Here is a 13,364-nt window from a genome sequence, read left to right as displayed (position 1 = left end):
AACTATTTTTTAAAGAGCAATAAATGTTAGCCTTGCCAACAGCATCCACATCCCATGAATGAATTAACAAAGACTGTATCCAGGAAGGTTACATCAGTTGCAATATCCTGAATTTTAAGACTGCCAAAGAAACATTGGAACTGTTTTTTTGTTTCTGATGGACTTTAGCTCTCATTAATTCCACCTCCTCCACTCTGTAAACTGTTTTGTTTTTCATGCTTGTGTGTTGTCTGTGTATGTTGCGGGATTTGGGATGTGTTTTTACCTATTTTAGTAAGTATTATATTTTTATCTCAGTGATTTTTTAAAAAACAATAAAACTAACTCCTTGTTAACACGAGGTCTGGTTGGCTTATTTCTTTATATAGCTTTACAAATGGTCAAGTACATAGAGAATTGAAAAATCAACATTAACTCCTGTTATAACCAACCTCAAGGGTGAAAGAGAGATGAATTTGTTCACCCCTCTGGACTTGGTCATAAAGTGTAGCTACTATTATTTTTCCAGTAAACAAAACAGCCAAGTTTCACATAGCAAGATTCCACAAACAGCAGTGGGATAAGTATTCAATCTAGTTTTGGTAGCGTAGGTTAAAATTAAATGTTGACAAAAGCAACCCTTCAAACATTCACCTGAATGGAGTCTTGGTTTAATAGAATGTCTGAAAGACAGCAGTTGCAAAGATACAGCAATCCCATGGTGCTATATTGAAGTGTCAGCCTGGACTATGTGCTCAAGACATTGTAAGAGTTTTAACAACACCAGGTTAAAGTCCAACAGGTTTATCTGGTAGCAAATACCATTAGCTTTTGGAGCGCTGCTCCTTCGTCAGATGGAGTGGAAAAGGAGCAGCACTCCGAAAGCTAATGGTATTTGCTACCAAATAAACCTGTTGGACTTTAACCTGGTGTTGTTAAAACTCTTACTGTGTTTACCCCCAGTCCAACGCCGACATCTCCACCTCAAGACATTGGGCAGGTCTGGGACCAACAATTGGCTGAAACTAAAATGCTATCACTGGACCAAGTTAAGACGTAAGTCCAAAGGTTGATCAATCTGAGGAAGCACAAAATGCAAATGGAACCATACCCCCAACCAGAGTCACTACTTTCAAGAAAGGAGAAGGAACATTTGATTAAAGTATCAGTGTTTAAAGTATGCATGTTTCAATAATCTAGCTTTAATATTCAGTATGTTTGCAATTAAATATAATTACATTCAGAAAATGAGAGATGGCTATCTGATTTGTACTAATTGACATTCATGCTTCTCATTTGTAACCTGCAATGATTACTTTGCAGCACAAGCAAGAGATTATACAATTAAATATATGTTAGATCTTAAAAAGGATTTATTTCTTGCAATTACAAATTCTGACCTTGTTGTTAAAATTTTCTTTGGTTGAGCAAATAGTCTCACAGGGTGGAATTTTCCCGTCCTGCCCACCACTGGAATTGTAGCAAGCGGGGGGGGTGGAACATGCAAAGGTCCGTTAACCTTGGGTGGGATTTTCCTGTCTTGGGGCGAGAAAATCCCACCCAGTGTCTCAGAAAGAGAGCAATGGCACTAACCAATGCAGAAAATACTATTTATGTAAGAAAACAGGAGTTATACAATTACTGTGAACTTCCCCCAACAGCCCGCCTGCCCCTTCCTAAGTGTAGCAACAACATATTTAAGAGTACATTTTAACTTTGTCAGTGAGGCAGGAAACTGACAGAAGATAGGGTGGCACGGTGGTACAGTGGTTAGCACTGCTGCCTCACAGTGCCAGGGACCTGGGTTTGATTCCAACCTTGGGTAACTGTCTGTGTGGAGTTTGCACATTCGCCCTGTGTCAGCGTGAGTTTCCTCCAGGTTCTCTGGTTTCCTCCCACAGTCCAAAAATGTGCAGGTATGGTGGATAGATTGTTGTAAATTCCCCCTTAGTGTCCCAAAATATGTAAATTAGGGGGATTAGTAGAGGAGTTACTTGGAATTACAGGGATTGGGTCTGCATAAAATGCTCTGTCGGAGAGCCGATGCAGACTCGATTGGCTAAATGGCCTTTTTCTGCACTGTAGTGATTCTAAGATTGGCTGTGTGATGTGCATCAGGCCTGATTCCTTTTCCATTCAAGCAATTGTGGTCATCGTTTTTCTTTCGAGTGGATTATGAAGAGTAAGAGTGCCCTTCCAGGCCCCACACGGAAACCTTGGGCCTTCCTACCCTAGGTCTCTCCCCAAACTGCAAAGGCCTCCTCACTCACCGCACCCTCCTGAACACACGGCCGATAGCTGTGGACCATTCCTCAAAGACCCTGTCAACCTTCCTCCTTAACCCTGCTGCCAACAGTCAGCCAGCTGGCATCTCCCACTAACATAGATAGAAACAGATGGGGCTTATGGAGATGAAGTCCTGCAGTTGAAATTCCCCAAGCCTCATGCTGTGGAGGGGCGGATGGTTACCTTCTGCCTCAGCTCCAACCCAAACAATCCCCATTGGAATTTAAAATTGACACTTCTGTACCTAATATGGGAAGGAATTACATTCCCTGCGCTAACATCCTTTTAATATGAGTGCATATCAGGAGCACAAACTTTCAAAAAATCGTAATTTGTCACTATTGGCTTCATTAGTGAGCCCTGTTCCATGATGGCACTTCACTTCACAATTCCAACATTTGTTGATGGATCATTTACATATTGATTTTTTAACTGAATTAATTTGCCACATGAGCAAGTGTTGCTGGCAATGCCTAAGCTTAAAAGAGATCAGATTCCCTTGTTTATCCCATCTTCACTCCTTAATATTGATGCCTTCCATATCCGGCAGGGTTGCGGAATTGTGGATATCCTGGATCCTTGTGTAATTGTTCCATCCCGAAACTTTGTCTGGGTCCAACTGGAGGCAAAACCCTTATCCCCTTTACCTGCAAAGCAGAAACATGACATGACGTTTCAGAGCAATGCATCCTTTTGATTTAAGCCTTACACTGCTTCTGAGGAAATTATACAAATGATTAAATAGCGTACCTAAACGGTTCATGAAGTGAAAATCCTGTAAGCATTTCAGAGCTAGACCTACCATTTGGTACCTTAATTATACGAATTGTTAAAATTACCTCATGACTTTTGCAGCATAGAGTTTTTCAGCATCTAAACATTTTTGTTTAAATTCAAAGGCAGCAAAGCTAAAACAAAGAGAATTCTACATTTGAAGGTATGGCACCCATGGAGGTTGGAGATTTATGGGGCTAGGGCAGGGAGAGGTGAGACCATGGAGGAATTTGAAAACAAGGAAGAGAATTTTAAAATCAAGATGTTGCTTGACCAGGTGTCAATGAAGGCCAGGAAGCACAGGGGTGACAGAGAAATGCACCCAGAAAATGCATTACTTGTATAAAGTAGGATTGATCATTCTTATTGGTATTGCTCAATGATGGTGTGGGAGATTCCAGGAATTTTGGTGCATAATACTATTGCAGGGATTTATCGATCTGGCTTACCTCAGGCCTCTTAATGGTTACTACAGGAGGTACACTGTAGTCCTGCTCCGGATATCCATTCATTGGGTGGAATTCAGGAATGGAATGCTGGTCTTCATAGTATGAAGGATTTGGAGGTGAGAAATGTTCTCGGACAATATTTGATTCAGGCTGATGGTAACTGAAAGAGGAAGTACTGCATTAAATGGAACAGGCTTACTGGAGCAAATATGCTTTCAAAGCACTTTAATTTTCCTTGAACAGACTTTTAATGAACTTCATATCCATACACAACGACAACTTATATTTATATTACAGCTTTAACATAATTAAATATCCCACGGCAGTCCTCAGGGACATTATGAAACAAAATATGACACCAGGCCACAAAAGGAGATAGGAGGTCTTGTGACACAGGGGTAACACCCCTACTGCTGGACCAGAAGCCCCAGGTTCAAGCCCAACACCGGGACTTGCTGACCATGGAAGAAGCCTTCATACTGTGATAATCAGCTCAGGAATCCTTCCCCCGCTATTCCCCAAAGTGTAAAACAATGTGAGTGTGAAAATACGCTGGAAAATAGAGATATTAGGTCAGGTGACCAAAAGCTTGGCCAGAAAGAAAGGTTTTTAAAGCAGCCTCCTTAAAAAAGGAAAGTGAAGCAGTGAGCTGGAGAGGTGTAGGTCGGGTGTTCCAGAGCTTGAGACCCAAGCAATTAAATGCATGGACACCAATAGTGGGGCAATTAAAATGAGGTATATATAAAAGGCCAGAATTAGAGGTTGGAGAGTTGTGGGCCTGTAGCATGGAGAGATGAGACCATGGAGAAATTTGAGAACCAGGAAGAGAATTTTAAAATCAAGATGTTGCTTGACCAGGTGTCAATGAAGTCCGGAAAGTACAGGGGTGACAGAGAAATGGCCATTGGCTGTGAATTAGGGGCAGCAGAGCTTTGAAAGATGTCAAATCTATGAAGGAGAGCTTGCAGGAGACCAGCAACAAATGCTATGGAATAGTTAAGGTAACAAAGGTATGAATGAAGATTTCAGCAGCACATCAACTGAGAAAAGGGAGAGCCAGGTGACATTACATGGAAGGAAATATGTCATCTTTGTGATGGCATGAATATGAGACCAGAAGCTCAACTTGGGCTCAAAATTAAATACAACGTTTAATCTTAAACTGTTGCCAGGGAGACAGGGATGGTGTTTGGAGTGTGGACTGAAAGCAGTGGTTTCAATCTTCCCAATGTTAATTGGAGAAAAGTTCTGCTCATCCAATAATGGATGTTGGACAAAGAATCTAATAATTTAGCAACAGTGGAGAAGCTGAAAAAGGTAGTAGCGAGGTACAGCCAGGTGTAATCAGCAAAAATGAACAGTGTACCTTTGGATGATGTTATCAAGAGGCAGCATGCAGATGACTCATAGGAGGGGGGAAAGGATAGATCCTCAGAGATAATGGTGTGGGACCAGGAAGGAAAGCCGTTGCCAGTGTTTCTCAGGCTATGATTAGGTAGATAAGAATGGAACCAGGCCCACCTGGCTCGGCAACAGTGGACAGGCATTGGGGGAAGATGGTGCGGCCAACTATGTCGAAGGCTGCAGACAAGTCATCTATGACAGCTTCTTTGGTGATGTGGCAGGGGCAAAAACCCGATTGGAGGGATTCAAACATGGAATTCCAGGAAAGATGGGAATGGATAGTTAATGGTGTGGGGGGGGGGGGGGGGGGGGGGGGGGGCGGGGGGGGGGGGGGGGTGTGGAGGAGGGCAGGAGGAGAAGTTGGCAATCAACAGTTTTGTGGAACTAGGATTTAAGGAACTGGAGGTGGGTCTCAGAAAGAAGGTAAGGTCAGAGAAGACATGGGAGAAATTGGAGAAAGGTACAGTTTCAGGAATAGTGCAGGGGGAGCATTAAAGGAAGTTTGGCCAGGTGAGCTGGAGGGAGGAAGGGATGTGACAGAGGCAGCAAATTAGATTGTCAATCTTGATTGCAGTCTTTTGTCTCATTAGACAATGGTTTACGCTGTGGTGGGCAATTCTGTTAAACTTTGCTTGGTGTGCTCAGGGGCCCCACTCTGGCAAAGCAGTGTCAACAGCATTTAATGCAGGACAAGACAGTAGCTTGAGAAGGTGCACAATTCACCAGCCTCTATTTTCTCTGAGCTATCTTCATGACCAACTGAGCTTTTTGTTTCTGCCTGATCCTTCCAATGTCCCTCCAGTTAGCCACCAGAGGATATGGCCATCAGTGACTATCTCTCAATTGTCAGTGTCAATGTCTACTATCTTGTTTACAGGTGTTCTTGTAGTGGAGGTATGTACTCTTAGGAGGTTGTGATCTAGTTGTCAGTTCATCATACAGAAGGTCTTTGTGAATATGGCCATCATCTTACCAATGAATAAGGCCATTAGCAATGAGTGTGTGCTGAAGGAATTAGCACACTCCTGAATCTTGGAGTTGATGACCATGTCCTACCAAGAGATGCTGAGGAAACACCTGAGACAACAGAAGCAGTTAAGAGTCAGCAACATTTAAGTGGGTCTGGACTCACATGTAGACCAGACAAAGTAAGGATGGCAGATTTCCTTCGCTGAAGGACATTAGTGAACCAGATAGGTTTTTCAATGCTGGTTTCATGGTACTATTTCTGAGGCCAACTTTAAATTTTATTCTATACTTTTTTCAGCATCAATTGTCACATTGCTAGCGAGTGTGGGGCCAAGCGATGTGAAGCTGCCAACACCTCCAGCATTTTAATGCTGATAGATCATGGTATGGCAATATTCTAGACCATGATATTTCATGTCTTCCTGATGCTGATGATCAAACTAAACTCTATACAGGTGTGAGAGTATCTGTCTATTTGCTGCTTGAGGTGTTCCTCAGTATGGAATGTTACAGCAGCTGCATCAGCGTATAGCAACTCTCTGATGAGTAATTGATGCACGTTTGTCTTGGATCTCAGGTGAACAAGGCTGAACAGCTGTCAGTTCAGGTATGTAAGTAGACCCCTCTGTAAATGAGCTGAAGACATAAGGCAGCAGACTCAGAGGTCCATGAGTTCCTTGCACTTGTTGGAATTGAGGGTGGAGGGGACGGGGGGAGAGGGTTTTAAGAAGGCATTTGCAATAAAGAATATGTCTTGTATGAAAATGATATTTAACAACGATGCAGTATTATATTCTGCAACTCAAAATGACGTTGAATAATATTCTGCAACTAAAATTTGTTGTTAGTGTCCTGCAGAAATTCACCACCAGAGGGCAATATACAGTGACTGGGATCACTGAATTTCAGCTGTGGCAGGTTTTAAGGGAACAAATCTTAAATCACACGGTCACCATTTAAATTATGAAATCCATTCCTGCATAAGCTGTCCATTGCCTTTGTTCAACTGAGGAAAACTAATTCTTTCTAGAGTAAGGCTTCTGACGTGAAAACGTCAAACTACTTTAGGATCAATTAAATTAAACTGTCAGGAATCGGAGGTAGTTGAGTGGGTTTAATTTAGTGGTCTCTGGGTAAGAAAGGATAAATCTTTAGTTCGATTCGTGTTAAACAACAGTGCTTGCAGGTATGGGGGTTTTTGGCTTCAGTTCAATCTGTATCTGCATTGTGCTGTAAAGCAATTGGTGAAGTTGGCCAGTGAGAAGCCAGAGAGATCTGAAGTGATCCTAAGGTTTGTGATATATTACTATAGCCTGTGAAGCGATAGTTGGAGCAATTATGAAGCCACTGGTGGACAGGTCTGAGAGTTTGTGTGAAAGCTTTAAAGCACATGGCTATTCGTGTCAGAGGAATACTGGAAGGAGAGTTGCACAACCCGGAAGTGGATCCTTGCTGGCAGCAGCTGAGGGAAAGTATTGTTTGAATGAAGATTCTAAGGCATTTCTTTTTGAAAATGGAGTTTGAAAACCCTCATGTGAAAGCCAGAGTTCAGTGAGATCAGTTTGCTCACAGTGAGATTATCATCTGGGGGAATTTGAGGAGAAGTCCACAGAAGCTCAATTGGGTGGCATCTGTCACTTGGCTTCAGAGTGGGGTGTGTCTGACCACAGTCAGCCTGTTGGGTTACAGGGACTGTGTATTTATTGAGAACATTATGGTATAAGATATATTTTGTAACCTGTGTTATCTTTTAAATCTGTGTAGATAAGTATAGGTGAAGGAGGATTGTATTATAGTCAAACCTCTCATGTTTAATAATTCTTTTGTTGTTAAAAGCTAATTGGCAGTCCTATGACTCTGTTCATTCACATTTTCTGAAAGAAAGTAAAGGTTATGGGGTGGGATTCTCAAATCTCGTCCTTTCCCACTCCTGCTGCCAGCGAGAATGGAGAATTTAGTGCTAAGCCAAAACTCCATTCACTACAGCGGCACCAGAGAATCCTAGCCATAGACGAGGTTGGAAGTATCTGGCATTGATCTTTTGAGGTAGCGTTCCATTCTGGGATCTTCCCATCCAGTAGTAACATCAACTGGGATCATAACAAAACCATCCGTCTGTTTTAGAATTTGCACTTATAACCCTAAAGTACAAAAACTACATGTCAGAGGCATTGTAATTTAAACCATTAAAGACAGCAAAAGCATAAAAGCGAAAAGATTCCAGGGTGTCTCAGTATGATTTTAATAATGGAATTTAGCTCCAATACCAAAGTGATTTAACTGAATTAGTTTTTTGGTTACATTTTTGAATGAAAGCCTTTGTAGGATGAGTAGTACGTGCTTACAGTGATTTCCCCTCTCTAAGTTCAATGCATTATATAGGAGATGATGCTGAGGTCAATAGTTACAACTGTTGATCAAAGTTTTCATTACCAAATGACAGATAAGACACAAAAATTTTCAAACCTGAAATTAGCTTTGGGAATAGGCATCATTTGGGCTTTATAGATATGTTCCATCTGGCCTGCATGAGCTACATTCACATTTGGAATTCTTGGAGGATAAACCTTGTGACAAAAAGAATCATGAACACTGAGTTTGCCACATTCAGTAAATTTTTCACTAATGCATCTTAATGCAATAATTGTCAAGCTAAAGGACTAATAAGTTAAACAGTAAAGTGTCTCTTCAGTGGCACTGACCACAATGGGGTAGCCATTTCATTCTGGTTCCTCATGACTCAAGATCTACCTACCCTCAGTGTGGTAACAGTGAATTTTATAGCACAGTTCCATTTATAGCCCCAACCTCAATTGCTATCCAAGTTATATTAAGCCATGTGCATTCAAATTACAAATGTGGTCTGGCGTGTCTGCCTCTCCTCCCCATCTAGGATGGAGACAGAAAGCACTTTAAGGGTGTGTCTTGTTGCATTTCTAGCTGTAACATTCCCCTCAGCCGCCATTTAAATGGTTAGCACTATTGCCTCACAGTGCTAGGGACGTGGGTTCGATTCCCGGCTTGGGTGGCTGCCTGTGTGGAATTTGTACACTCTCCCTGTGTCTGCGTGGGTTTCCTCCGGGTGCTCCGGTTTCCTCCCACAGTCCAAAGATGTGCGGGTTAGGTGCATTGGCCATGCTAAATTGCCCCTTAGTGTCCCGGGATACGTAGGTTAGAGGGAATAGCAAGGTAAATATGTGGGGTTCCGGAGATAGGGCCTGGATGGGATTGTTGTCAGTGCAGACTCGATGGGCCGAATGGCCTCTTTCAGCATTGTCGGGATTCTACGATTCTTTATTTTTCAGGAACACTGGGACAGTGCTGGAAGACTTCTGACTTTGATTTTTGAATGAATGTGAAGGCCCAGCCATGGTATCCATTGCAAGTTTTGTTTTAAGAAGTGAAGCAATAAGGGAATTTTCTCCCCTTCTTCTAAGCATTAGAGCACCGCTGACAATGCAGCACTCTCTCAGTGCTGCAGTGAAGCTCCAACCTAGATTATATGGTCAAAATCTTAAAGTGACTGAAAATTACATAGATGAGCATAATGCCATCCTTTTGCCTCTATCACCACCTAATTTAGTGGCACCAGTTTAAATACAGAACCATTTACAAATCTTAAAATGCTTTCCAGTATTATGCACAGCATTTGCTCTATAAAAATCTAATGGATTTGCATTACTTCTGTGTACTAGTTCTTTTAATGCTATTGAATCACTTATTTTCTCTGTCTTCAAACTCAACCTTCTGCTTTCATCTGACCTTTTTCACACCAGATTCAGCTCCACAGATTGGCCAGAATTTTACCAGCACGCCTGCCCCGATTCCGGCGGTGGGCGAGGCTCGGAGAACGGCATTCTCCGTTGGCCTTGGGTGGGATCGTACGAACCTCGGGCTGACGTGCCAGTAGAATTCCGCCCGCTGTGTCAACTCTGCATTTTCCTGAGCTACAGGAGTAACTCTGAATGGTAGGAGAAAGGGCACCTTCTTAATTACTGTCTCCTTCCCCACAACCATTCCCTTATTGACCCAGCAACCAGCATGATACATACTTGGCTGCTTATACCTTTGAACTATGTATAAGAAATCATTCATTAACTTAATTCACTTTTTAAAAAAATAGAGTAACCTTGAGAAATTACTTTAGTTTTGCAATTATCTTATTTCGGCAGTGTAATGGAAAAAATATCGATCTTTGTCTAAAAGCGTAAGAAAATTATTCAAAAGGGAATATCTTGATGAACAATGAACTCTGCATAAATTAAAATGATAGCGGTCAGAACTTTGCCAGTTGAACCCACAGATTGTAGAGCGTGATTGGCAAAAATGGTCTGTTGAGGAACCCGCTCTATATGTTATGAATAATTTGGATATATTTTAACTGCAAATTTGTAGCAAGCTTGCTGCAATATCAAGATTTTTATTTGATCAACAGCAGATTCACGTCAGAGTCCAAACATGATATTCGTGGCTCGTAATGAGTCCAAAGGATATCTAAGGTGGGAAATCCCCTTAGTTTCACCCTTGACAAACTCAACCTCTACTAACTGCATAGAATCTTCCTCAACTAAAACCTTAATTCAGCCGACCTCCCATACCTTTGCTCATGTCTTCAAACATCACCAAACCTTATTCTTTCCCATCTCACCCAACCCCCTCTATGTTTTGCTGTACCTTCAACTCTTCCAGCCTTGGTTGCTGTAGATCACTCCCCTTCCTCCATAATACCAGAATTTTCAATCACTTTTGTCAAACACTCTGGAAAATGTGTCCCGTAATCATAGAAAAGAGTAGGTCATTCGGCCCTTGGAGCCTGCTCCACCATTCAATACGATTAAGGTTGATCTTCAATACCATACTTGTGCACTCTTCCCATACCCCTCAGCACCTTTACAGCCTGGAAATCCAGTTCCTACTTAAATATATTCAGTGACTTGGCATCCACGGCTTTCTGTGATAGAGAATTCCACAGGTTCACCACCCTCAGAGAAGAAATTTCTCATCTCAGTCCTCAATGGCCTACCCCTCATCCTGAGATTGTGTCAACTTGTCCGAGACCCCGCCCTCCCCCCACCCCCCAGCCAGCAGAACCAACATCGCTGCATCCAGTCTGTCCAACCCTGTCAGAATTTTATACGTGTCAATGAAATCTCCTCTCATTCTTCTAAGCTCAAGTCAATACAGGCTCAGCCGATCTAATCTCTATTCATTTGACAATTCTGCCATCCCAGGAATCAGTCTAATGAATCTTCGTTGCACTCCCTCTATATCCTTCCTTGGATAGAGAGACCAAAACTGCACATAATACACCAGGTGAGGTCTCACCTTGTTAATCCTCTTCAAAATCATGAACATTACCTCCGCAAAACCTATTGCTTCAACTGTGTTATCTCTCCTCCTCGGGACTGACATGGAACCGTGGAGGGAGTTATGCAGGGAGAAGATATCAGCCATTCTAGTCTCATAAAGGCTGATATCACCAGGTCATTGTAAATTTGCACTTTGACTTTAGGTGATAGAATAGTGCCACTGAAAACATATTTAACAAGTGCTATCTAATGGCGTTGGGGAACCAAGATTCCATAAAACCCTTATATCAGGTCAACCTCTGCATGAATATCCATCTGTATTTTAAAGGGTTTGCAAAGAGTTTCAACATTATGAAATGCTCCCTAATATTTCATCACACAACGGTTGCATTAACCTATCTGGAATCTTTTTCAAAAAAATAAACAGATATGTTTCTGATGAAAAGCAGGATAAAGGGCTGTGGGCAGCGGGCAGGAAAATAAGTTGAGACCGGGATAATCATAGAATCCCTACAGTGCAGAAGGAGGCCATTCGGCCCATCAAGTCTGCACCGACCACAATCACACCCTCACCCTGTTCCCATAACCCCACATATTTACCCTGCTAATCCCCCTGACCCTAGGGCCAATTTATCATGGCCAATTAACCTAACTCGCATATCTTTGGACTGTGGGAGGAAACTGAAGCACCCAAAGGAAACCCACGCAAACAAGGGGAGAACGTGCAAACCCCACACAGACGGTGACTCCAGGCTGGAAGTGAATCCGGGTGCCTGGCACTGTGAGGCAGCAGTGCTAACCACTGTGCCACCATGCCACCCCATCAGCCATGATCATGTTAAATGGTGGAGTGGGTTTAAAGGGCTGAATTGCCTACTCCCACCCCTAATTCCTTTGTTCCTAGGCTGTTTTTACATTACAAGTACAGACTTAAATGTTATATAATTTGACACAAAGGTGTAAGCTATGTGTGATCTACATATACTGGACAGTAATTTCCTCAGAGCCACCCTGGGTCCACATCCTCATGTAGTCAGACACACGGCGGTCATTTTTCCACATGGCTGAACATTTCCATACAACGCCCATTAGGATTGTGGTGGTGGAGCAGGAGCAGCAGGGGAAGGGCAGAATTTAATGCCCTCCCCCAGGGCAGGTTTGGTGGCAGAGGGCAGGACGGTGGTAGGTGTAGAACCCTCCGTCTTCCCATCAATTAAGACCCTTAAGTGGGAAGTGCAATCCCCATCCCGCTATCATTCAAAGTGTGGCCTGGGTCTCTCAGTGATTCTAGGCTTTGTGTGAGTGAATTCCCATCAGGTGCCACCAACACTCAGTGGTGTTGCCGAACAACGCACGAATGCTGGCTTCTGATTAGCCAGGAGCTCTCAGGAACCAGCGTTAGCTGCTTTAAGGTGTGACTTCTGCCCCTTTCCCAAGAGGAAGTTCCACTTTTGAGAGATGAATACCATGCTCTGTAGTCTCAGCAGTGCCAGGCAAGAATGGAGGCCAGGCCAGGGACTACAGGCCCCCCAATCACGCAGAGTAGCTCAGGTAAATCTGGGCTGAGAAGAAGGGTGGGGGGGGGGGGGGGGGCAGGGGTTGGGGGCAAAGTTCAAGAGGAGAGGGTTAAAGAGGAGGGGGCATAGGTTTAAGGTGTGAGGGGCAAGGTTTAAAGGAGATGTACGAGACAGATATTTTACACAGAGAGTAGTCCGTACCTGGAACTCGTTGCCGAGGGAGGGCGAGGGGGTCGGGGGGGGGGGGGGGGGGGGGGGGGGGGGGTAGTGGAAGCGGATACGGTAGTGACTTTTAAGGGGCGTCTTGACAAGTACACGACTAGGATGGGAATAGAGGGATACGGTCCCCGGAAGGGTAGGGGGATTTTGTTAAGTCGGGCAGCATGGTCGGTGCAGGCTCGCAGGGCTGAAGGGCCTGTTCCTGTGCTGTAATTGTCTTTGTTCTTTGTTCTAAAGGTGGAGGGATGACCTCTGGAGAGGTGCCTCTAATTGGACAGGGAGGCCTGCAAAGGAGGCACTCCACCTAGCACCAGTACATGCAGCTAGAGCTTCCCAGCTTCTCACATGGCATTGGCCTGCCCACCACAGGTAAAATACAGGTCATTAAATGGCCACTTACTCTGTCTAAATCCTTCATGAATTTTTAAACACCCCCATCAAATCTGCCCTTAACCTTA

The 13,364-nt window shown here is 43.4% G+C and overlaps 1 protein-coding gene across 1 annotated transcript in view; it reads right to left on the bottom strand.

The window, feature by feature from the left end:
- Positions 1-345: 345 nt before the first annotated feature.
- The window catches only part of LOC144492385 (uncharacterized), a 28,575-nt gene continuing 15,556 nt past the window's right edge, over positions 346-13,364 (bottom strand). The window contains exons 5-7 of the mRNA XM_078210392.1: positions 8,328-8,428; positions 3,489-3,648; positions 346-2,912 (exon numbers count right to left, since the gene is read on the bottom strand). Of these exons, the coding sequence (XP_078066518.1) occupies positions 2,787-2,912; positions 3,489-3,648; positions 8,328-8,428 (387 nt within the window). The 3' untranslated portion in view covers positions 346-2,786. The remainder of the gene's footprint in view (positions 2,913-3,488; positions 3,649-8,327; positions 8,429-13,364) is intronic.

The sequence above is a fragment of the Mustelus asterias genome, chromosome 4, assembly GCF_964213995.1.
Source record: "Mustelus asterias chromosome 4, sMusAst1.hap1.1, whole genome shotgun sequence".
NCBI classification, from domain to species: Eukaryota; Metazoa; Chordata; class Chondrichthyes; order Carcharhiniformes; family Triakidae; genus Mustelus; species Mustelus asterias.
Note: the sequence above shows the minus strand (reverse complement) of the source record. Positions and strands in the feature narration are given on the sequence as shown.